Source organism: Macaca nemestrina, chromosome 4 (assembly GCF_043159975.1).
Source record: "Macaca nemestrina isolate mMacNem1 chromosome 4, mMacNem.hap1, whole genome shotgun sequence".
Taxonomy (NCBI): Eukaryota; Metazoa; Chordata; class Mammalia; order Primates; family Cercopithecidae; genus Macaca; species Macaca nemestrina.
Window position 1 is genome coordinate 87072094 of NC_092128.1, and position 22973 is coordinate 87095066.

General features: G+C 37.5%; 1 protein-coding gene and 1 long non-coding RNA gene across 7 annotated transcripts in view; one reads left to right on the top strand and one right to left on the bottom strand.

The window, feature by feature from the left end:
• Window positions 1-8852, top strand: part of LOC105475618 (uncharacterized) — a 45539-nt gene extending 36687 nt beyond the window's left edge. The window contains exon 4 of the long non-coding RNA XR_011622198.1: window positions 8763-8852. This is a non-coding gene — a long non-coding RNA (uncharacterized lncRNA). The remainder of the gene's footprint in view (window positions 1-8762) is intronic.
• CRPPA (CDP-L-ribitol pyrophosphorylase A) overlaps window positions 1-22973 on the bottom strand; it is a 333853-nt gene that overhangs the window by 219429 nt on the left and 91451 nt on the right. For all 6 annotated transcript variants that reach the window (XM_011731042.3, XM_071094909.1, XM_071094910.1 and 3 more), the window contains exon 4: window positions 5630-5734. In XM_011731042.3, the coding sequence (XP_011729344.2) occupies window positions 5630-5734 (105 nt within the window). The remainder of the gene's footprint in view (window positions 1-5629; window positions 5735-22973) is intronic.

Below are 22973 nucleotides of genomic sequence, written 5' to 3' on the forward strand. Positions count from 1 at the left end.
AGTGAGCACAGTCTGAAAACCAGCAAATTAGAGGATTGAAGTTGTTTCTCATCACTACAGGACTGATTTTTTTAAGTAATTTTTCATTATAGAGTATTGTGCAAGGTCAAAGGAAGACTACTGATTATGCTAACAGGATAAAAGGAACTTCAATACTCATTATCAGGCTGTTGGTTTTTTAAATTAAAATAAGGACAAACCATATTGTTGTAAAAGTTAGAGGGAAAAAATGAATAACCCATCAATTGAGAATTACATTTTCCAGTCATACTGCTTTTGAAGTATGTTAGTTATGTAGAAAAAAATAAGGCTAAAAGTACATCAAAAGTCACTGGTTTGGGTTGGCATGTGTTGTTTAAAAGATACTATATAGCATTTCACATTTTAATAGATTGGTTGAATTGCTTGAACAACTTTTTATCTGTGTTACCAAGTGGGCTGCTACTTTATTTCTGGATGGTAAGGTATAGTTTTGGTCCAGGATTTACCTGCTAGGATAAAGGAATAGCAGAGGAATCTATTTTGGATAGAAGTGCAGTAGCCCACTTCACTAAACAAAGTTTCTGTACAAATCTAGTAGTTAGCTAATCTGGAGGATAAACACTCCAATCTCATAGACACGGTAAGGTAATAATATGGTGGGAATTTCTCATTCCTATCACATCTACATGTTGTTCTTTCTGTGTTGAGACATAAAATAGTTTTAAAAAAAAATCTTTCAGACACAGCCAGTTGGCCACTATCTTCAATAACTTAAGATGACACATAATGTTCTCCCATCTCTCCCTTCACAATAAATAGGCAAAACCTACATTTCAAAGATAACAGAATGTTTATTAGGTATAGATTTTTCAGAACTTATTTCCTTACCAATCATATATGTGTAGAAAATATTCTTTTCTGGACACCTATATAAAATGCTAGAAAACTATATAAAAATATCTGAAGAGAAACAATTTCACCATATTGTGTCTTTGAAGTTACAAAAACCAAATAGAGACTATTTTGTTTCTTTTGTTTTTAAACAGATGCTGAAATACTTGGACCTAAAAAAAAAAAAAAGTGTATTCCCCAACAAAACGAATCCTCAAAAGTCATTCATTCCAATAATATTGTGATTATACAAAAACTTCAGAAACTCCTAAAAAAACACATTCAGACAATGGAACACAGTGGTTAAATTTCTTCAGTAACTGGTTATCAACCTTGTATGGCTTAAAGACAGTTTTGACATTTAGAAACAAGACTTCTGTTCAACTAAGCCTGTACAGTGTAGTAAGAGACCAAGCTAATTAAAAGTATACGGGGTCAAAAATATGGTACAACTCTAAATTAAAGGGACTCAAGTTGTTACGTAGACTAGATGAAATCTCATCAAAATAAGAGTGTTTACTTGGGCCTGTCGAAGCAAGATTACTCCAGGGAAGCATGACAGCTGATCCCTACTCCCAGAACCAGTTCTGTACTCCTCAGTGCCCGTCACCCTGCGGGGGAGTGGGGTACTGTGGTCATTTCTACCCTGCATGGTATTTGAAAGAAAAGAATACTGATATTATCTCCAGACCCCAGAAGAGCTAGCACAGGAAGGTGACATCAAGCCAGAATGTTTACTTTTTACTTTTACCAAAACATATTTATAAAATACAAAATACAGACCAGCTTGGCCAACACAGTGAGACCCCGTCTCTACTAAAAACACAAAAATCAGCCATGCATGGTGGCATGCACCTATAGTCCTAGCTATTCGGGAGGCTGAGGCAGAAGAATCACTTGAACCCAGGAGGCAGAGGTTGCAGTGAGCCGAGATCTTGCCACTGCACTCCAGCCTGGGTGACAGAGCAAGACTCCATCTCAAAAACATAAATTAATTAAATAAAATAAAATACAAAATAATCCTCCTGGGACTTCTGGTGGCAACTGAAATTCTACTACTGAAATTCTAGTACCACATGCATTCCTCAGAAATTTCAAGTCACTCTCTAAACCAGTACAAAGTGAACTCCCTGACTTTTGAGGGGAAAGGGAAGGTATATTGCTCTGTGTTTCAGAATCCTCCTTTGCCTTACGCTGTTCCATGGTAATAAAATGCCTCCACCATGTCCAAATGTGTATTTTACTGTCAGATTTTGAATCATGTTTCAAGTACATGGCCATGCCATCTGAGTCCAGCATCTTTGGAAATAGTGTAGAATTAGGACACTAATTTCAAAGCATAAACTCCACTGTTGTGTAAAACAAATACTCTCGTCATACAAAATAAGATTACAAAATTAAAGTAAAAGCTTAATGACAAATCTTACAGTGTTATCAAAAGGGGTTAAATAATTAGCTATGAAAATACCAAAAAGAGAAATCAAAGATGAGACAAGAGGCAGAAAGAGAAAATAGGGACCCTGAAAAAAACCTGCAATATTTGCATTCTAGTATCACCTCACTTAACAGGAAAAAAAAATGTGATACTAAAAAACAAACAAACCAAAAACCCTCATAACGTCTATCTGTAAGACATTTTCCCCAATCCAGAGCATGACAGGCCTTTTAGGGTCCAAGTTCCCTTTGAAGCACGGCATTATTCCAATCTCATTCATAAGAGTAAAGTTCTCTACTTCCGTTCCATGTCGAAAGTGATGCTATGATGCTGATTTCTAGGGGACCTCGCCCTTTCGGCATGTGTTTCCCAGGCCTGCTACAGTGAATTACTACAAATTGGCAGGCTTCAAACAACAGAAATTTGGCTGGGCGCGGTGGCTCATGCCTGTAACCCCAGCACTTTGGGAGGCCGAGATGGGTGGATCACAAGGTCAGGAGATCAAGACCATCCTGGCCAACATGGTGAAACCCCGTCTCTACTAAAAATACAAAAATTAGCTAGGCATGGTGGTGCGCACCTGTAGTCCCAGCTACTTGGGAGGCTGAGGCAAGGGAATCACTTGAACCAAAGAGTCGGAGGTTGCAGTGAGCCAAGATTGTGCCACTGCACTCCAGCCTGGTTACAGAGCAAGACTCAGTCTAAAAACAAACAAACAAACAAACAAACAAAAAACAGAAATATTTATATTCTCTCACGGTCTGGAGATTAGACATCTCAAATCAAGATACAAGTAGGACCCCTGAAGGCTTTTGGGAAGAATCCTTTCCAGCCTCTTCCTAGCTTCCAGTGATGGCTGGCAACCCCTGGCTTGCAGATGCATTACTCCAATATCCACCTCCATTATCACATGGCCTTCTCCCTATATCTGTGTCTCTTCTATTCTTATACAGATATTAGTCATGTTGGCTTTAGGAGCTACACTACTCCAGCAGGACCTCATCTTAACTTGATTATATCTGCAAAGACACTATTTCAAAATAAGGTCACATTCACAGGTGCCACAGATTAGGACTTGAACATACCTTTTTAGGGGAGAGTTGAACCCATAACAACATCCCTAAAAAGGGACTCACCAGTGGAACCAAGAGAAGCACTGTGTGGAAAGGCCAATCAGGTTAGCCTGCACTAATATTTGTTGCACATAAAAGGGGAGCAGAGCATCAAGACATACCTGAGGACTAACACTCTTGCTGGAGAGAACAGAGAAATATGAACACCTCACCAAAAAGAAAACACTGAAGACGGAATGTAACAGTCAGAGAGCAATGTGCTGCTTCCTTTTCATCCATAGATCTCAATAGTGCTTTACAAACGTGATGAAGGCTCTGAACATGCACAGAGGTAAATAATCATAGCCCCAAAGATGTCAAAAGTGAGACGAGGGATTATTGACATGTCAGTAGCAATAAAACGCCTTAGAGTTTCCACATTTTTTCTTCGTCTTCAAATTGGGCCTGCCAGACAGCCAAAGGAGTTCCAAAGAAATGTGGGTCAGGATCTTTAATGAAGCATCTAATTGGTAATTGCCAAAAATCCTCATAATTAATATCACTGAGCCATATATAGAAAAGGATGAATAAAACGTTTGCCTGCTGGGTTGATGACAACCCAGCAGGCAGGCATTTTAGGTTGTCCTTAAATGAAGAGTAATACTGCATGAATTTTCTCTACTGCATAAAATTTCTCTACCAGGCAATAATTCAAACATGTCAATATTTTGGAGTCTTAGAATTCAACATTTTAAATATTTAAGATTATCCTGAGACAATCTTAGCATGCAGTAAGGCTGATCACGTTGTTGTGCAAAATAACTGATCAACTTATAGGGCTTTCTGATTTAAAAATCAGTAAGGAAATATGCTTATAGACTCAATTAGAATGAATCTTTACTAATCAGATTTTGATGGATGTTTCATAAAGATTTCCAAAGACTACAAGCAATATTTCAAAAGCAGCAGTATGTATTTCAAGATTATGAAATAATCTTATTTCCAAATGTACTTATTTCTTATTTCCAGACTCTTATTTCCAAATGTCCTGTTCAATTCAACTAATGAAACAAAGAATCACACTCTAAACCATCCCTGGCCTTGATAAGAAGCTGCAATATGATAGTGCCATTATCTTGTTTGCAATAAGTACTCTATTCCCTCCAAAAGAGGTTAGGCCAGGCGTGGTGGCTCACACTTGTAATCACAGTACTTTGGGAGGCCGAAGTGGGCAGATAGCCTGAGGTCAGGAGTTCAAGACTAGGCTGGCCAACATGGTGAAACCCCATCTCTACTAAAAATACAAAAATTAGCCAGGTGTGGTGGTAGGCACCTATAATCCCACCTACTTGGGAGGCTGAGACAGGAGAATCGCTTGAAATCAGGAGGTGGAGGTTGCAGTGAAGTGAGATAGCACCATTGCCCTCCAGTCTGGGCAAGAAGAGTGAAACTCCGTTAAAAAAAAAAAAAAAAAAAAAAAAGGTAATTTAGCCATTAAAGGAGCTGGGCCCTGCCACAGGAAACAGTCTAATTCCTCACAGTGGGACAGAGAGTGGATCCAGCCACTACCCCCACTAGGTCAGAACTGTTGCAGATATCCTTTTAACCCAGTTAAGTAGGAACAACCACCCAGGGCCTGAAAGGAAATGTTGATACTGCAGGCAAAGGTGTAGCTTTAATCCAACTGAGTGAAGAAAAAAAAAAGAGACTATTGATATGGTTTGCATCTGTGTCCCTGCCCAAATCTCATCTCTAACAATGCAGGTAAGACCTGATGGGGGAGATTGGATCATGGGGGCAGATTTCCACCTTGGAGCTGTTCTGCAAGTGAGTGAGGCCTCAAAGTGTCTTACTCCTCCTTTGCCTTCTGCCATGATGGGAAGCCTCCTGAGGCCTCCCCAGAAGCAGAAGCTGCTATGCTTCCTGTACTGCTTGCAGAACCATGAGCCAATTAAACCTCTTTCCTTTATAAATTACTCAATCTCAGGTATTTCTTTATATCAATGTGAGAACAGACTAATAAAACTATCTACAGAGAGGAAGAAAAAGAAAAAAGTGAATAAACCAATCACAGGTTAAAATGAGATGTGTCTGAGTAAATTATCTCCAAGTGAATTTTCTTGAAGCCAAGCAATAGAAGGGATACTACACACTGATGATTCAGTAAACCCGTGAGATTCCCTTAACTCCCACTCAATGCACTACTGGTTTTCAATGTACACCCACACAAACACAGAAAAGAACCCAAGCAAGGTATCATCCCTCTTACCTTCCAGAGGTCTGGTGATCCTTCTACAAGTTTGGCTTTAGTGCGACAGTATTTTAGGGCCAATTGCAAACACTCAGTTCCAAATTCCAAGTCATAGTCAGTACACTGGTGTAGAAACAACAACAACAACAACAACAACAAAAAATTAAGCTAAAACACTATTTTAAGTAAAACTAAGGCTTTTATTTCATAATCAATTGCAAACAAAGGAAGAGCCTAGAGGGCTCAAACTATTTAATCAGCTACTGATTGAGCTATAACATCCCCATTAGCTAAAAGCAAAACAGTGAATAGGAATACTGCAATCATCATATGAAGCAAAACAAATAGTGAATAGGAATAGTGCAATCATATGAGTTTTGAGATTCCTCAGTAGTTCTAGGTGTAAAATAAATGTAATACTTGGTTTCCTGTGCTTATAAGTTACCTTTCCAAACATGTTTATAAAATGCCTGAAGGTATAGCTGAGGATTATCATAACTATTGATAAATATATATCTAATCTTATTTATCTTAATCTTAATCTCATATCTTGTATTTATATCAGGTCATTTGCAGGTCACAGTTCTCTTGTTTTAATAATTAAAATATAAATATCTTTTAATTATTTACATTTCGTTTATAAACATGGAACATTTAGTCTTTCATTGTGAGAAAAAGTGTAAACATATACATTTAGTAAAAATAAAGAAAACAATTTTTAGCATTTTAAGCAGAGCCATTAAAATAACCAAGTAATAATCCAATTCAGCTGAACAATACTCAGGGTACCTATCCTGTCTCCAAGTTCTATTTTAAGTACCAGATATATAAAGGTAAATGACACATGTATTATGCCCTCAAGGAACTCAGGTCTAGAAGGGGAGGCTGGCATCTAACAAGCAGTTTGTAACAGAACCTGATAGATGCAGCACTAGAAGAATGTCTAGAGGTAGATATTTTATCCATTCTCAGTGGATAAAATACTTAATTCTATGTGAGGGCATCAGGAAGGCCTATCAGAGGAAATGGCTTGATCTCCAACAGTATAATAAAATTGAACAAGGGGGATTATGTTTAAATCAAAAGGTGCCATGCAACGTTATGGAGGTTTGAGACATTTAGTAGACTAATTTTTTTTTTTTTTTTTTTTTTTTTTTTTGAGACAGAGTCTTGCTCTGTCGCACAGACTGGATCCACCATGCCCAGCCAAGACTTATTTTAGAAAGCATATCCATGTAAGGATTGCAGGAAGGCAACAAATATGAATATGGCATCAAGCACCCCTTGCCAAAGCTGTTTTATTACACTGAAGGTTACAAAATTCCAACTGTAGTGATTTGTAAAATTAGTGAACAAAATATAACCAGATATGCATAGAGTGTTAATTTGACCACAAGAGTCCCAGTTTATACCTTCTATTTTTATATACTACATAAAACAACATATATGTAGGTATTCTTAAAAGACTACTATGAACAGTAGTTACATTCAAATAAGTTGTGATGAGTGTTGGTAAACCTTTGTTTTGTACTTCCAACGTCGGTACCACATGTAGTTGTTTGTGATTGAAATGTATGTACAATAAACGAAGTCCTCTTTAACATATGGTTAAATCTTAAAAATAACCTTGACATGGCCGGGCGCGGTGGCTCAAGCCTGTAATCCCAGCACTTTGGGAGGCCGAGACAGGCGGATCACGAGGTCAGGAGATCGAGACCATCCTGGCTAACCCGGTGAAACCCCATCTCTACTTAAAAAAATACAAAAAAAAACTAGCCGGGTGTGGTGGCGGGCGCCTGTAGTCCCAGCTACTTGGGAGGCTGAGGCAGGAGAATGGCGTAAACCCGGGAGGCGGAGCTTGCAGTGAGCTGAGATCCGGCCACTGCACTCCAGCCTGGGCAACAGCGAGACTCCGTCTCAAAAAAAAAAAAAAAACAAAAACAAAAACAAAAACAAACAAACAAACAAAAAAAACCTTGACTCTTTCTGAGTCACTCCAGAGGGGCAAAATATCAAACACATCCCTGGATTGCCTCAAAACTACTCACACGTGCCATATTGAGAGGAGTCCATAGAAACAGGTACTTCCTATCTCAGGTAGTGGTATGAAACATACTTGATGCTGTGTTCCCACCCACAGTGCCACCAGGCACTGTCCTAGCCAAGAGTGTAAAAGCCTGCAAATTGCATGAAGCCTTTAGGATTCCAGTCACCAGTGTCAAAGGGAAACATGGACAATTATAGGTTAAGTACATTTGAAATATATACAGAAAATGGAGGCTGGACAATCTTAGACTAGTCTGAATTTGTTATTAAATAGGCTAATATTACAAATGAGATTTTCATATTTTTTGCAAGAAAACCTTTCTTAGCAGTCAGTTCAAAAAATGTATGCTTGGCCGGGCACGATGGCTCACGCCTGTAATCCCAGCACTTTGGGAGACCGAGGCAGGTGGATCACCTAAAGTCAGGAGTTCGAGACCAGGCTGGCCAACATGGTGAAACCCCGTCTCTACTAAAACTACAAAAATTAGCCGGGTGTGGCGGCAGATGCAGGCAATTCAAGTTACTCGGGAGGCTGAGGCAGAATAATTGCCTGAATAGAGGAGGCAGAGGTTGCACTGAGCAGAGATCGCACCATTGCACTCCTGGGTGACAAGAGCAAAATTCCTTCTCAAAAAAAAGAAAAAAGTATACTTAGTAAAAAATTAAAGTCTAAACATTTTAATCAAGAATATTGATGACTTTTTTTTTGAGACAGGGTCTCACTCTGTCACCCAGGCTAGAGTGGAGTGGTATGAACACAGCTCACTGCAGCCTTTATCTCCTGGCCTCAAGCAATCCTCCTACTTCAGCCTCCCAAGAAGCTGAGTACACAAGTTCATGTTACCATGCCTGGCTAATAATTTTTTATTTTTTCTAGATAGAAGATCTTATTATGTTACACAGGTTGGTCTCAAATTCCTGGGTTCAAACACTCCTCCTGCCTAGGCCTCCCAAAGTGCTGGGATTACAGGAGTGAGCCACTGCACCCAGCCTGGGTTTCTACTTTTGTCTAGGATACAGAAAATTGCAAAAAGTAGTGCTCATATCTGAACAAAAGAAAATGCAAATAAACTATAAAAGTATAATCTTTTCTTCAACCCTTCAGAGCTGAAGTCACAGGACAACCTAGGAGCCTTAAACCTAAGAAAGACATGTCTCCCCACCCTGAAGGGAGAGAAGATGCGATTACCAGCGCACGTAAGTCAGAGCACAAGAGGAAGAGACATTGGGTGCCATGCAGTCAGGTAAGAAGAAGAAAGCTAAAAACTTCAAAAATTGGTAAAGAGCAAACGGAAGCTACTGAAAGAATATAAAACCTCTGGGACCCACAGTCACAAAAGGAGTTCACAAACACATGCAGGCTCCTCTCTTGTGATCTCCTATTGGGTGCCCATAACTATTATTATTTGAAGGAGACTGTCATCAGATGTATATTCTAATCTCAAGTCAATTGCTAAATAAAATTTCAGTTTAAAAAAATCATTAGTGTTGGTAAAATGAAATCATAAAACACAGTAAATTAATCCAAAGGCCAACAGAAAAGTGAGAAAAAGAACAGGTGGAACAAATACAAAGCAACTAGCAAGATTATTTTAGACAAGAAAGTTAATGAATGAGAGAGGGTATTGCACAAAATGTTTTGACATTTGTGATTCACTATGGGGAGGATTATAGTTATAATGATATCATTGATCACATGAGAAACACACACGCAAACATACACTGAAAACCATCTGCCTCCCCAAACTTGCCCCCCCCAAAATAGTGTCTAACAGCCTTCTGCCAAGGCAAAAGCCCTAAGGACACTTATCAGAGATCCCCCAAAAAGCAAGTCCAATCAAGTTATGTTACAGAGAAATGCACAGCCAACACACCCCAAGTAGAAAACTCACCAAGTCTAACCAGTCCCCAGTTAAACATGAGCAGAAAACCCGTATTAAACTGTCATCCAAGGAAAGACTGTAACATGAAAGACCAAAATGGCAAAAATAAAGCACCCGAGAATTTCAAAACTGCAATTTTTAAAAAACTATTAATAGATCTAGGAAGATAAAGAATTTGAAATCAAGTGACAGAGTAACATTTAAAAAGGTGGAAAAGGAAAGAGTCGTATGACTCATCGACAAAGTCAAATATCTAAATAAAAATATTAAAATTTCAGGAAAAACAGAAAAAGACAAAAACAACTAAATAATTCAAGATATTCCAAAGATTAAAAACATTGAATTTCCAGATTAAGAGAAATTATAGAGTGTGGAAGCTAACGGGTGAGGTGAAAGTATGCCAAACCCACTTAACGAAAAATTATCTTACAAACAAGCTGTAATACAGATGTGTTGGGACTTCATAGAAACAATAAAACTTAGAACAAAGAGGCAAATTATTCACAATTCTTGGGGTAATGATTTTAAACACAGAATTCTACTCCCAGGAGAGTTATCAAGTTTGAGGGCAGAATATGAACTTTTCCTCACATTCAAAGTATCAAAGGAATTTTATTACCCATGCATCGTTTTCTTTCCTACACTTTTTAAGACTTTAAATATTAGATTCATAGCAAAATGGAGCAAAAGGTAAAGATTTCCATATACCCTCAAGCCCCCACATACACATGACCTCTCCCACTATTGAAACCTTGTAAACACAGTGGTATGTGTATCAGCATCAATAAAAACTACATTGACACTCATTATCATTCAAAGCCCATAATTTACATTATGACCCATGCATGGTATTATAAATTCTATGAGTTTTCACAAGTGTACAATGATATACATCCATCACTGTAGTTATCATAGAGGAGTTTCACTATAGTGAAATTTCTCTGTGTACCATCTATACATAACTCCTGCCCCCAACCCCGTGCAACCACTCATCCTTTTAATGCCTCCATAGTTTGTCTTTTCCAGAAATACATAGTTGCAATCATAGAATATTTAGCTGTTTTACATTGGATTCTTTCACACCAAAATATGCATTTAAATTCCCTTTTGGTGATTTTATAGCTAATTTCTTTTTAGGAGTGAATAATATTTCATCATCTTGATGTACCATACTTTGTTTATCCCCTCACCTAAGCTATTTATGTTGGTTCCAGTTTTGGCAATTATGACTAAAGTTGCTATAAACATTCACGTGCAGGGTTTTAATGTGGACATAACTCATTTGGGTCTTATGGTAAAGAGTATGTTTTGTAAGATGCTGCCAAACTGTCTTTTAAAGTGACTGTCACTTCACATTTGCATTTTAAGTTTTACATTTAGGTCTGATCCATTTTGAATTAATGGTTGCGGCAGGTTGAAAGTGTGTCCCTAGATTTATTTTTGGCATGTGGTTGTCTAGTTGTTCCAACAACATTTGGTTGAAAAGGCAGCAAATCTTTGTTATATTGTATTGCCTTTGTTTTTCTGCCAAAGACCAATTGATTACATTTATGTGATTCTATTTCTAGTGTCTTTATTTCATTCCATTGAATCATTTATCTATTCTTTAAGCCAACACCACACAGCCAGTTTCTGCAGCTTTATAGTAACTCTTAAAGTCAGGTAATGTAAGTCCTCCAACTTTATTCTTTGCTTTCAATATTGTGTTAGCTATGTTAGGTCTTGTTCCTCTTCAGATAAACTTTAGAATAAGTTTGTCAATACTCCAAAATAACTTGCTGACATTTTGATTGGGATTGCATCAAATTTGTAGATCACAATGGGGAGAATTTATATCTTGATAACTTTGAGTCTTCCTATTCACAAACATGGGACACATCTCCATTTAAGTAGTTCTTTGAAGTCTTTCAGAGTTTTGCAGTTTTCCTCAAAAAGGTTTTGAACATTTTGTTAGATTTATGCCCAAGTATCATTTTGGGGGTTGCTAATGTAAAGAGTAATCTATGTCTATTTTCAAACTACACATGTTCATGTTGGTACAAACAAAAGCAATGGGCTTTTATTAGCCTCATAGCCTGCAACTTTTGGGCTTCTATTAGCCTCATAGCCTGCAACTTTTCTATTACTGTCCACTAATTCCATAACTTCTGTCAATGCTTTCAGATTTCCCACACAGACAATCATGTCATCTGTGAAAAATGATTTCTTCCTTCCCAATCACAATACTTAGTTCATTTCCTTCTTTTATTAAATAGAAATTCCAGGACAGTGTTGAAAAAGAGCACTGAGAAGGCACATGCTTGCCTTGTTCTTGATATTACCAGGAAAGCTCTTGATTTTCTCACCATTAATAATGTTAGCTGCAGGTGTTCTGTGGGTATTTTTTTTAAATCAAGAAAGATCTCTATTTCTCATTTTCGGAAATGTATCATAAACGAGTGTTGTATTATGTCGAATGCTTTTTCTGTATCCATTAATATGATCATGTGATTTTTCTCTTTCTGCATGTTGATGTGAAGAAATACATTAGATTTTGAATTTTGAACCAGTCTTGTGTGTATCCAAGATGAATCCCAGTCAGTTGTGGGGTTTTGCTTTTGTACATTGTTGAATTCAGCTTGGTGATATTTTGATGAGGACCATGACATCTCTACATTGATGAGAGAGATTGACCATAGTTTCCTTGTAACATCTTTTTTGTACGGTTTATTGAATTAGGGTAACTCTGGTATCACAGAATGAGTTAAGGAAGTATTCCCTTTGCTTCTATCTTCTGGAGAAACTGTAGAGAGTTGGTATAATTTCTTTCTTAAAAGTTTGGTAGAAATTACCAGTGAACCCACCTAAGTCTAGTACTTTATATATTAGGTTGTTAATTATTGACTCTATTTATTTAACAGATGCTGCCTTAAGATTTCCTAATTCTTCCTATATGATTTTGGGCTACTGTGTCCTTCAATGAACTGGTCCATTTCACCTAAGTTACTAAGTTTTTAGGCACAGAGTTGTTCATTATATTCCTTTATTATCCTTTTAAAGTTCATGGGATCTGTAGTAATGTCCATACTTTCATTTCTGATGTTAATTTGTGTATTCTTTCTTAGCTTGGCTGATCTATTTTATCTTGTCAAAGAACCAGATTTTGGTCTGGTAGATTTTTCTCTACTGACTTCCTATTATCAATTTCATCTATTTCTGCTCCAATTTTTATTTGCTTTCTTCTGCTTAATCTGCTCTTCTTCATTCTAGTTTCCTAAAATAGAAGCCTACATGATTGATTTTAGGTCTTTCTTTTTTAACATATGCATTCAATGCTATCATTTTTCCTTTAAGCACTGTTCTTGCTGCATTCCAAAATTTTGGTGCATTCCATTTTATTTAGTTTGAAATATTGTTCTAAGATTTCTTTTTCACATGTGTTATTTAAGAGTGTGTTGTTTAGTCTCCGAGTATTTTTGGATTTTCCAGGTACCTTTGTTATTGATTTCTAGTTTAATTTCACTGAAGTCTGAGAATAGGGCTTGTGTTATTCCTGTTCTTTTAACTTTGTTAAGGTGTGTTTTATGGCCCAAAAAGTGGTCTATCTTGTTGAATGTTCCACATGAGCATGAGAATAATGTGTAATCTGCTGTTTGTGAATGAAGTAATATTACTTAGTTGATTGATAGTGTCATTGGGGTCAAGTATGTCTTTAACCAAGATTCTACCTGTGGATCTGTCCATTTACCTTTCTCTTCTTGCAATTCTATTAGTTTTTGCCTCACATATAAGGATGGTCTGTTGTTAGATGAGTACACATTAAGCATTGTTTTATGTCGTTGGAAGAGTGACCCTTCTATCATTATGTAATGCCCCTTTAGTAAATGTCCTAGATTTTGCAATATACTTTTACAACTAATCTGTGACCGCTTTCCAATAATGGTGTGCCACTTGGTGAATGGGGCAAGTGTCTTACAAAATAATCCTAATTACTTCCTCCCATCCCTTATGTCATTGTCATTCATTTCACTATGTAAGCACACAATCGGATACATTGTTGCTATTATTGTTTTGAACAAACTTACCTGTTAGACACAGGAAAATAAATTTTACCTTCACTGCCTCCTCAACTGAAGTTTTTCCTTTATGTATATCCATGTTTCTGACCTACATAAATTTCTGAAGATTTTGAACATGTTTTACAAGGCAGGTCTACTGGCCAAAAAAATTCCATTTTTGTTTGTCTGTGAAAGTCCATTCCTTCTTTACTTTTGAAAAAATAATTTTGCAGGGAACAGAATTCTAGGGTGGTAGGTTTCCTCATGCAAACATTTTAAAAATATTTTATTTTCTTCTTGCCTGCATGGCTACTGAAGAGAAGTCAGATGTAATTCTATGGGTAAGGTGTTTATCTTTTCAGTATATTTTTCTTATTTTTTGCTTTTGTGTAGTTTGACTATAATATGCCTAAGTGTAGTTTACTTGGAATTTATACAGTGTGGTATTCCTGAAGGTTTCTGGATCTTTGGTTTGGTTTCTAACATTGATTTGGAGAAATTTCCAGTCATTGTTACTTCAAATATTGCTTCCATTCCTTCCTTCTTCTGGTGTGCTCATTATATGTGTGTTATGTATTTTATAGTTGCCCATGATTCTTGGATATTCTGTTATTTTTTTCCATCTTTTTCTATTTGCTTTTCAGTTTTGCAAATTTCTGTGAAGATATACACTCAAGTTTAGATAGTCTTTCCTCATTCGTGTCTAGTCTACTGATAAGGCATCAAAGGCATTCTTCATTTTTATGATAGTGTTTCTGATCTCCAGCATTTCTTTTTGGTTCTTTCCATTTCCATCTCTCTGCTTACACTGCCTACATCTGTTCTTGTTGCTATCTACTTTAATCATTAGAGCCCTTAGCGTATTAATCATAGTTGTTTTAAATTCCCAGTTTGGTAATTTCAATGTTGCCATATCTGGGTCTGGTTCTTATGCTCACTATTTGTTACACTTCATAAATTTTCCTTGATAGCTGGACATGATTACTGGGTAAAAGAAACTAAGGTAAATCGGACCTGTGCTTTCACTTTCTCAGTTCTCCCCCTCTCCCCAGAGGATGACTAGAGTGGGATGGAGTTGAGTGGGAAGGCTGGAGTTAGGTAGAGGTAATAGTTTAGACCCTTATAAAACAATTTTTGAGGGTGGGCCTCCTCGTTAATAACAGAATGCTCTAGCATTTTTCACAATGGTTGTTTCCCTTCCTCCATAGGAAGCACAATAAGATTCTTCTCCAGTACCCATTTTAAGAACCTGGTCAAGCTCCTGGAAGTAAAACTCATAAGACTGTGGGGGCTCCCCTTTGACTGGGTCCTCCTGAAGCTAACTCACACTTGTCTATACTGAGTCTCTAGCAATTCTTCAATTGTAATTTAGGTTTTCCTACCTTGTCACTATTCCCCAAGGAGATTACTGTTCTGGTAAATTGTGATTCTCTGTAGTCACCTGTCTCTCCAGTTTCGGGGACAGCAATTTGCCCTGTGACCTCACCCCTCTGAAAGATATGAAAAGTTTATTTTTTGGTTGTTCAATATTTTACTTGTAAGATGGAATAACAACTCCTAAGTTCCCTACATACCAGGCAAGAAACCAGAAGTTCCCCATGCACTCTTTTTCAGGAAACTATAGTAGGATATAGTCCTCTATAAAACTGGGAGAGAAAAAAATGAGAAAATGATATGGGATACAGATATCCTATATAGAAGAGCAACAAAGGGAATTGCTAGGACAGTGGTGAAGAAAAACCTCAAGATGATTGCTGTGCAGGCGGCAGAATGAGAAACCAGGTAGAAAAAGTTAAGAATGAACAAAAGCTCTCAGAAGAAATGGGTTATCTCTGGGAGACAGAAGAGGATAGGGTTGGCATGAAGACTTTATTTTTGTACCCTTTGTCATGTATATACTATTCTTTTATTAGTTCTTGCCCAAAAGTTATTGTCCTGTTATGTAATGTTTAAGTTATATGTCCTGTGTAGTAAAACATGTTATATTCCTGAAAAACATGCTTATAAATAAGAGTTGTTGTTTTGTTTCTGAACATATATATTTAATATTTCCAACAAATCAGTCTCATGTTCTGGTGATATTTAAGTTACAGATCATTTAAAATTTACACAACTGGCCAGATGTGGTGTTTCATGTCTGTAATCCCAGCACTTTGAGAGGCTAAGGTGGGATCAGCACTTGAGGCCAGGAGTTCAAGACTAGCCTGGGAAACAAAGTGACTTTCTACAAAAAAGGTAAAATATTAGTCATGTGTTGGGGTGTGTGCCTATAGTCCAAGCTACTCAGAAGGCTGAGCCAGGTGAACTGCTTGAGCCCAGGAGTCCGAGGCTGCAGTGAACCACAATCACACCTCTGCACTCCAACCTGGGCAATGCAGAGTGAGACACCATCTCTAATAGAAAAATATTAAGTTATTTAAAAATCTAAACACCCATTGTAAAAATAATACCTATGTATTATTGCTATATTATAAAATTTTAGATCTGGCTACCATCATGATAAACACAGGGTATTCGTTTTCTCACAAGCCAATCAGCTTAGTTTTTTCTAATAGTAATTTAAACGAATGTACAAACTGTACATTACAACTCATAACATGTCCTTAAATAGGATTTGCTTAATAAAAGTGTACATGCGTTCTCATGAATATGAGGCACCATTACCAATTGATTAAGAGCATAGACACATAAGTCAAATAAGACTTGGGTTCCAACCATGGTGTTGCCATGTAACAAGTTGTCAGACTCTGGACAAGCTATTCAATCTGTCTCTCAGCTTCTTCCACATTGGGGAATGGAAGATAAAAGTTATTATAAAAAACAAACCTAACAGCACATCTGATGTACCTGGCATAGTATCTAGTTTATGACAAGTTCTTCATAAAATCTAAATAATTACTGGTTATAGATGTAAATGGTTAACCCTAAAAATTGAGGTTTAAAAGTTCCCAGATGCTAATCAACAACATCTAATGGTTGTGTAGAGGCGTTCTACTTTCTCTGCAGGGAGATTGAGGGTTGCTCTGACAATACGCACCATCTTCTCCTTCTGCTTTTTCTTATACCTAATGTCCATTTAGGAAAAGGGCAGATTCATTCATGTTGTTAAAAATAGTGGGATTTCCTTCTTTTGAGGCTAAGTACCATTCCAGTGGGTGCACATGTGATCACATTCTATCTATTCATCAATGGACACGGTTTTTTTCCATATCTCGACTACTGTGAACAATGCATCAGTGACGTTTCAATGAATATGGGAGTGAGGCGCTTATTTCATTTCCTTGGGACATATCCATAAGTGAAATTGCTAGATTATATGCTAGTTCTATTTTCAATTGTTTGAGGAACCTCCTCATTGCTTGCTTTAATGGCTATACTAATTTATATCCCCATCAACAGAGACTCAAAGTCCTCTTTTGTCCACATCCTAACCAACACTTGTTCTTTCTCTAGTCTTTTTGATAATAATCATTCTAACACTGTGATTTCACCCTTATCTTCACTTGACCAACTGGTTTCTGTAATCAACCTGGAAAATTGGCTTTACTTCTCTCATGGCTCCTCTGGAATTTTCATTGTCAACACAGTCTCTAACTGGAAGTTCCATCCATCATCTCTCTTCCTTACTCCTAACTGAGGCCTTCTACCTCACTGAGGTGTCCAACCCCATGAAACCTTCAATTGCTCTTGGTTAGAAAACCTATTTTCTTAGACTACTCTTATCAACAAGGAGACTATGGTTAATGGCATGAATAATTTTATTAGTAGCACCCCAACTTCCTTGTCCATCCGTTAGATCTTCTTTACAAACCCTAACCACAATATCATGTAATCTGTTTTATTATCTTAACCTTTGGCTTATGCTTTTATCAGTCACACAGGCACATGGTTTAAGACCCAAATATCTCTACAAGGTCAGTTATGAAAAAAAGTCCACCCCACTCCCTTCACTCCATTTTGTCCTGGGACAATCATTGTTCATTTAACTATTCTAATATGTTTCTCCATATGTAACAGTCAATTTTTGCTGAGTAACAAATATGCACAAAAAAAAAACTCAGTGGCATGCAGCAATAAACTTTCACTTCTCACTCACATAGTTGTGATATGGCTGAGGTAACTGTTCCAAGCTGCAGGGCTGTGACAGCTCTGCTCCTTGTGTTTACTCTGCAGCTCAGACCGGAGGGGCAGCAACCAACCACAGTATGCCTTCCTTAAGGCAATAAAAGTAGCAAAACAGGGCAAGTCCAACAGCACAATCACAATTTTGGCCCTCCACCTATATCAATCACATCTGGTAAAAATCTCATTTCGAAAGCAAGTCAGGCAACCAAATCAAGGAGAAGGAAAACAAACTTAATTCACCAGGAGGCCATTGCAAGGACACAAAAGTAGAATACTATTGCTGAAGACTGAACAATTGAGACTATAATTTACCTTTCATTCCATATCTCTAAATTACATTCTTATGATGATGTCTCTCGACTTTTCTGTCTTGGCTATGATCTACAGAAGAATTTTGTCCTTCTTCCAAACTTCACCTCAATATACACTAACACTTCCCATTCCCCCTCCTTTAAATATCATAATTTTGGTTAAATCAGTATTGAGTGTTTAAATCAGTGGCTATGTAAACACTACTCATAGCTGAGTCACATATTATTAAAATTCATTTCCTATACAACTCTGTTTACCTGGAATTATAGCTTATCTTTTGTTTTATGTGGTTTTATGTATGCTTATGACTCATTCAATGCCAAACACTTAGCTATTCATTGAAATCTACTCTCAAGATGCTCAGACACAAGGCACTGCACCAATTTTATATTCCTGAAAAGGTCACCCTAACGTCCTCTGACCTTATCCAACAGACTTCTTGTCTTCTCTGCCAGTCATTCAGCCATCATCCTAAGAACTCCCTACATCGTCGTCTTGGAAAGAGTCTTCATCTCTCTCCCATCATGGATCCCCCAGCTTCTGTATCCCATGCAATCTGCTTCCTTGATTGACTCATTTTGGAACTCTCATTTTGGAGGGTTGGAAGAAATCCTCCAATACCTTTCTGTAGAGTGATTGGGTTAAGGTGTTTATGGGTACCTCTGAGGTTAGTATTTTTAGGTCTCTCTTCCTGCACTGGACAGACTGCCCAAAGAAAATTCTTCCAGTCTCCAGCCTGGAAAAAAAAAGCCAAGCCACCAAGATAACAGCTGGCTGAGTGGGAGAAGCAGCCATGGACTTTCCTATTTGGCAGTCAGTAAGCATATGGTTGTTAGTCACTGTTTCTGGCAACACACTCAGTCCTTCTACAGCATCCTATGTTCTCCCAGTATAGACAGAGCACTTCATCACCACCTGTCTCTGCTAGGGTGGAAAGGAGATTTAGAGATCAGACTGCTTAAACAGCTTTCAGCCAACCCTCCTTATTTTGTCCCCCTCATTCCATTCTAGAGGTACCTGGTGCTGCTAGGTCCTGGACTTTGAGAATTCTACAGCAGACAGTTTTAATTCCTAGCTTCCCCCAACCATTTGCTTGTAATTTGGCCTTCTCCAAGCTGAATCTGTTAGTACTAATTCACTTGTTTTCCAGCTATTCTCCATGTGTCATTGTCACCTCTCCTATTCTTTTGAGAATTTGTAATTTTTAATCGCTTTCTAGTAGCTTTTTAAAATTATTATTATACTTTAAGTTCTAGGGTACATGTGCACAACGTACAGGTTTGTTACATATGTATAGATGTGCCATGTTGGTGTGCTGCACCCATTAACTCATCATTTACATTAGGTATATCTCCTAATGCTATCCCTCCCCCCTACCCCCTCCCCACAATAGGCCCCAGTGTGTGATGCTCCCCTTTCTGTGTCCAACTGATCTCATGGTTCAATTCCCACCTGTCAGTGAGAACATGTGGTATTTGGTTTTGTGTTTTATGATAGTTTGCTGAGAATGATGGTTTCCAGCTGCATCCATGTCCCTACAAAGGACACAAACTCATCCTTTTTTATGGCTGCATAGTATTCCATGGTATATATGTGCCACATTTTCTTAATCCAGTCTGTCACTGCTGGACATTTGGGTTGATTCCAAGTCTTTGCTATTGTGAATAGTGCTGCAATAAACATATGTGTGCTTGTGTCTTTATAGCAGCATGACTTATAATGTTTTGGGTATATCCCCAGTAATGGGATGGCTGGGTCAAATGGTATCTCTAGTTCTAGATACTTGACGAATCACCACACTGTTTTCCACAATGGTTGAACCACTTTACAGTCCCACCAATGGTGCAAAAGTATTCCTATTTCTCCACATCCTCTCCAGCACTTGTTGTTTCCTGATTTTTTAATGATTGCCATTCCAACTGGTGTGAGACGGTATCTCATTGTGGTTTTGATTTGCATTTCTCTGATGGCCAGTGATGATGAGCATTTTTTCATGTGTCTGTTGGCTGTATGAATGTCTTCTTTTGAGAAATGTCTGTTCATATCCTTTGCCCACTTTTTGATGGGGTTGTTTGCTTTTTTCTTGTAAATTTGATTGAGTTCTTTACAGGTTCTGGATATTAGCCCTTTGTCAGATGAGTAGATTGCAAAAACTTTCCCCCGTTCTGTAGGTTGCCTGTTCACTCTGATGATAGTTTATTTTGCTGTGCAGAAGCTCTTTAGTTTAATTGGATCCCATTTGTCTATTTTGGCTTTTGTTGTCATTACTTTTGGTGTTTTAGACATGAAGTCCTTGCCCATGCCTATGTCCTAAATGGTATTACCTAGGTTTTCTTCTAGGGTTTTTATGGTATTAGGTCTAACATTTAAGTCTCTAATCCATCTTGAATTAATTTTTGTATAAGGAGTAAGGAAAGGATCTAGTTTCAGCTTTCTAGTTATGGCTAGCCAATTTTCCCAGCACTATTTATTAAATAGGGAATCCTTTCCCCATTTCTTGTTTTTGTCAGGTTTGTCAAAGATCAGATGGCTGTAGATGTGTGGTATTATTTCTGAGGGCTCTGTTCTGTTCCATTGGTCTATATCTCTGTTTTGGTACCAGTACCATGCTGTTTTGGTTACTGTAGCCTTGCAGTATAGTTTGAAGTAAGGTTCGTGATGCCTCTAGCTTTGTTCTTTTGGCTTAGGATTGTCTTGGCAATGCGGGCTCTTTTTTGGTTCCATATGAACTTTAAAGCAGTTTTTTCCAACTCTGTGAAGAAAGTCATTGGTAGCTTAATCGGGATGGCATTGAATCTATAAATTACCTTGGGCAGTATGGCCATTTTCATGATATTGATTATTCCTATCCATGAGCATGGTATGTTCTTCCATTTGTTTGTGTCCTCTTTGATTTCACTGAGCAGTGGTTTGTAGTTCTCCTCAAAGAGGTCCTTTACATCCCTTGCAAGTTGGATTCCTAGGTATTTTATTCTCTTTGAAGCTATTGTGAATGGGAGTTCATTCATGATTTGGCTCTCTGTTTGTCTGTTACTGGTGTATAAGAATGTTTGTGATTTTTGCACATTGATTTTGTATCCTGAGACTTTGCTGAAGTCGCCTATCAGCTTAAGGAGATTTTGGGCTGAGACGATGAGGTTTTCTAAATATACAATCATGTCATCCGGAAACAGGGACAATTTGACTTCTTTTCCTAACTGAATACCCTGTATTTCTTTCTCTTGCCTGATTGCCATAGCCAGAACTTCCAACACTATGTTGAATAGGAGTGGTGAGACAGGGCATCCCCATCTTGTGCCAGTTTTCAAAGGGAATTTTTCCAGTTTTTGCCCATTCAGTATGATATTGGCTGTGGGTTTGTCATAAATAGCTCTTATTATTTTGAGATACATTCCATCAATACCAAATTTATTGAGTTTTTAGCATGAAGGGCTGTTGAATTTTGTCAAAGGCCTTTTCTGTATCTATTGAGACAATCATGTGGTTTTTGTCTTTGGTTCTGTTTATATGCTGGATTACGTTTATTGATTTGCGTATGTTGAACTAGCCTTGCATCCCAGGGATGAAGCCCACTTGATCACGGTGGATAAGCTTTTTGATGTGCTGCTGGATTCGGTTTGCCAGCATTTTATTGAAGATTTTTGCATCGATGTTCATCAGGGACATTGGTCTAAAATTCTCATTTTTTGTTGTATCTCTGTCAGGCTTTGGTATCAGGATGATGTTGGCCTCGTAAAATGAGTTAGGGAGGATTCCCTCTTTTTCTATTGATTGGAATAGTATCAGAAGGAAAGGTACCAACTCCTCCTTGTACCTCTGGTAGAATTCGCTGTGAATTTGTCTGGTCGTGGACTTTTTTTGGTTGGTAGGCTATTAATTATTGCCTCAATTTCAGAGCCTGCTATTGGTCTATTCGGGGATTCAACTTCATAGCTTTAATGAGGTTTGAGTCATGAGCCAAATTAGGTAACTGCTCAGTTTGCTATCTTTACCCAGGAACAGGAGAGAAACAAGATAACATGCATTCTAATTAGATAAATATTCCAAATTGTCTTCTATAAAAGTGGTTTCAATTTATATTTCCATAAACAATGTATGAGAATATGGCAGGGTTATTAACATGAGGTAAATGTATATGACTCAGAGGAACTGGAAAACTTCTGAAAAAATATTGTATATATAATGTGATTATTTTTCTGAGAAGGGATTCTACAACTTTCAGAGGTTTTATAACAAAAAAAAGTTAGAAACCATTGTTTTATGGTAACCACATAATGGTCCATGGCTACGCATAATCTGATTACATATCCTCCCAGCCTTAACATCATTCACAGTATTATTTCTGCTAGGCAGCCCGGGAAGTTTGCCCAACCAAGAACAATATATACATTAGAGTAAAACTAAATCAAAGGCATGCATGCACAGGTTTCTCACTCTGCAGTTATAGCTCCATGCTCACAATGTTTCAAGTAGAAACAAAATAGACAATCTTACAATTAGGTAAACAATGAACACCTGCATTCAATTTATCACCTAAAACTCAAACTTAAGCATTTTGCATATATTTACATTGTTTGAATTATGCAATGTATTTTGGGATTTCATGAGAGACAGTTATCCAAGCAGCTTTGTTCTTATATCAGTCATTTTATGAGTAAATAAACAACTTCAGACTAAGTCCATATGAGGCTCATAATATAACTACAACCATTACTGTTCCAGTATGAATGATCTGGCCAAGGATAAGATTTCTTCTTTGAGTAAAATTAGTTAAATGAATTATATTCATGAGAAGTTTTCAAATGCCTATCAATGGGGAAAACAATAAGCTTATCAGTTTATTCAAAATTTTCTAGCCCCACCTAACCAAAAATCCATTACAAACTTAGAGGCAACACCACCCATATCTATCAAATACTGCCTAATTTTTTTTCAGAGTACAAATAATTGGTGGAAATA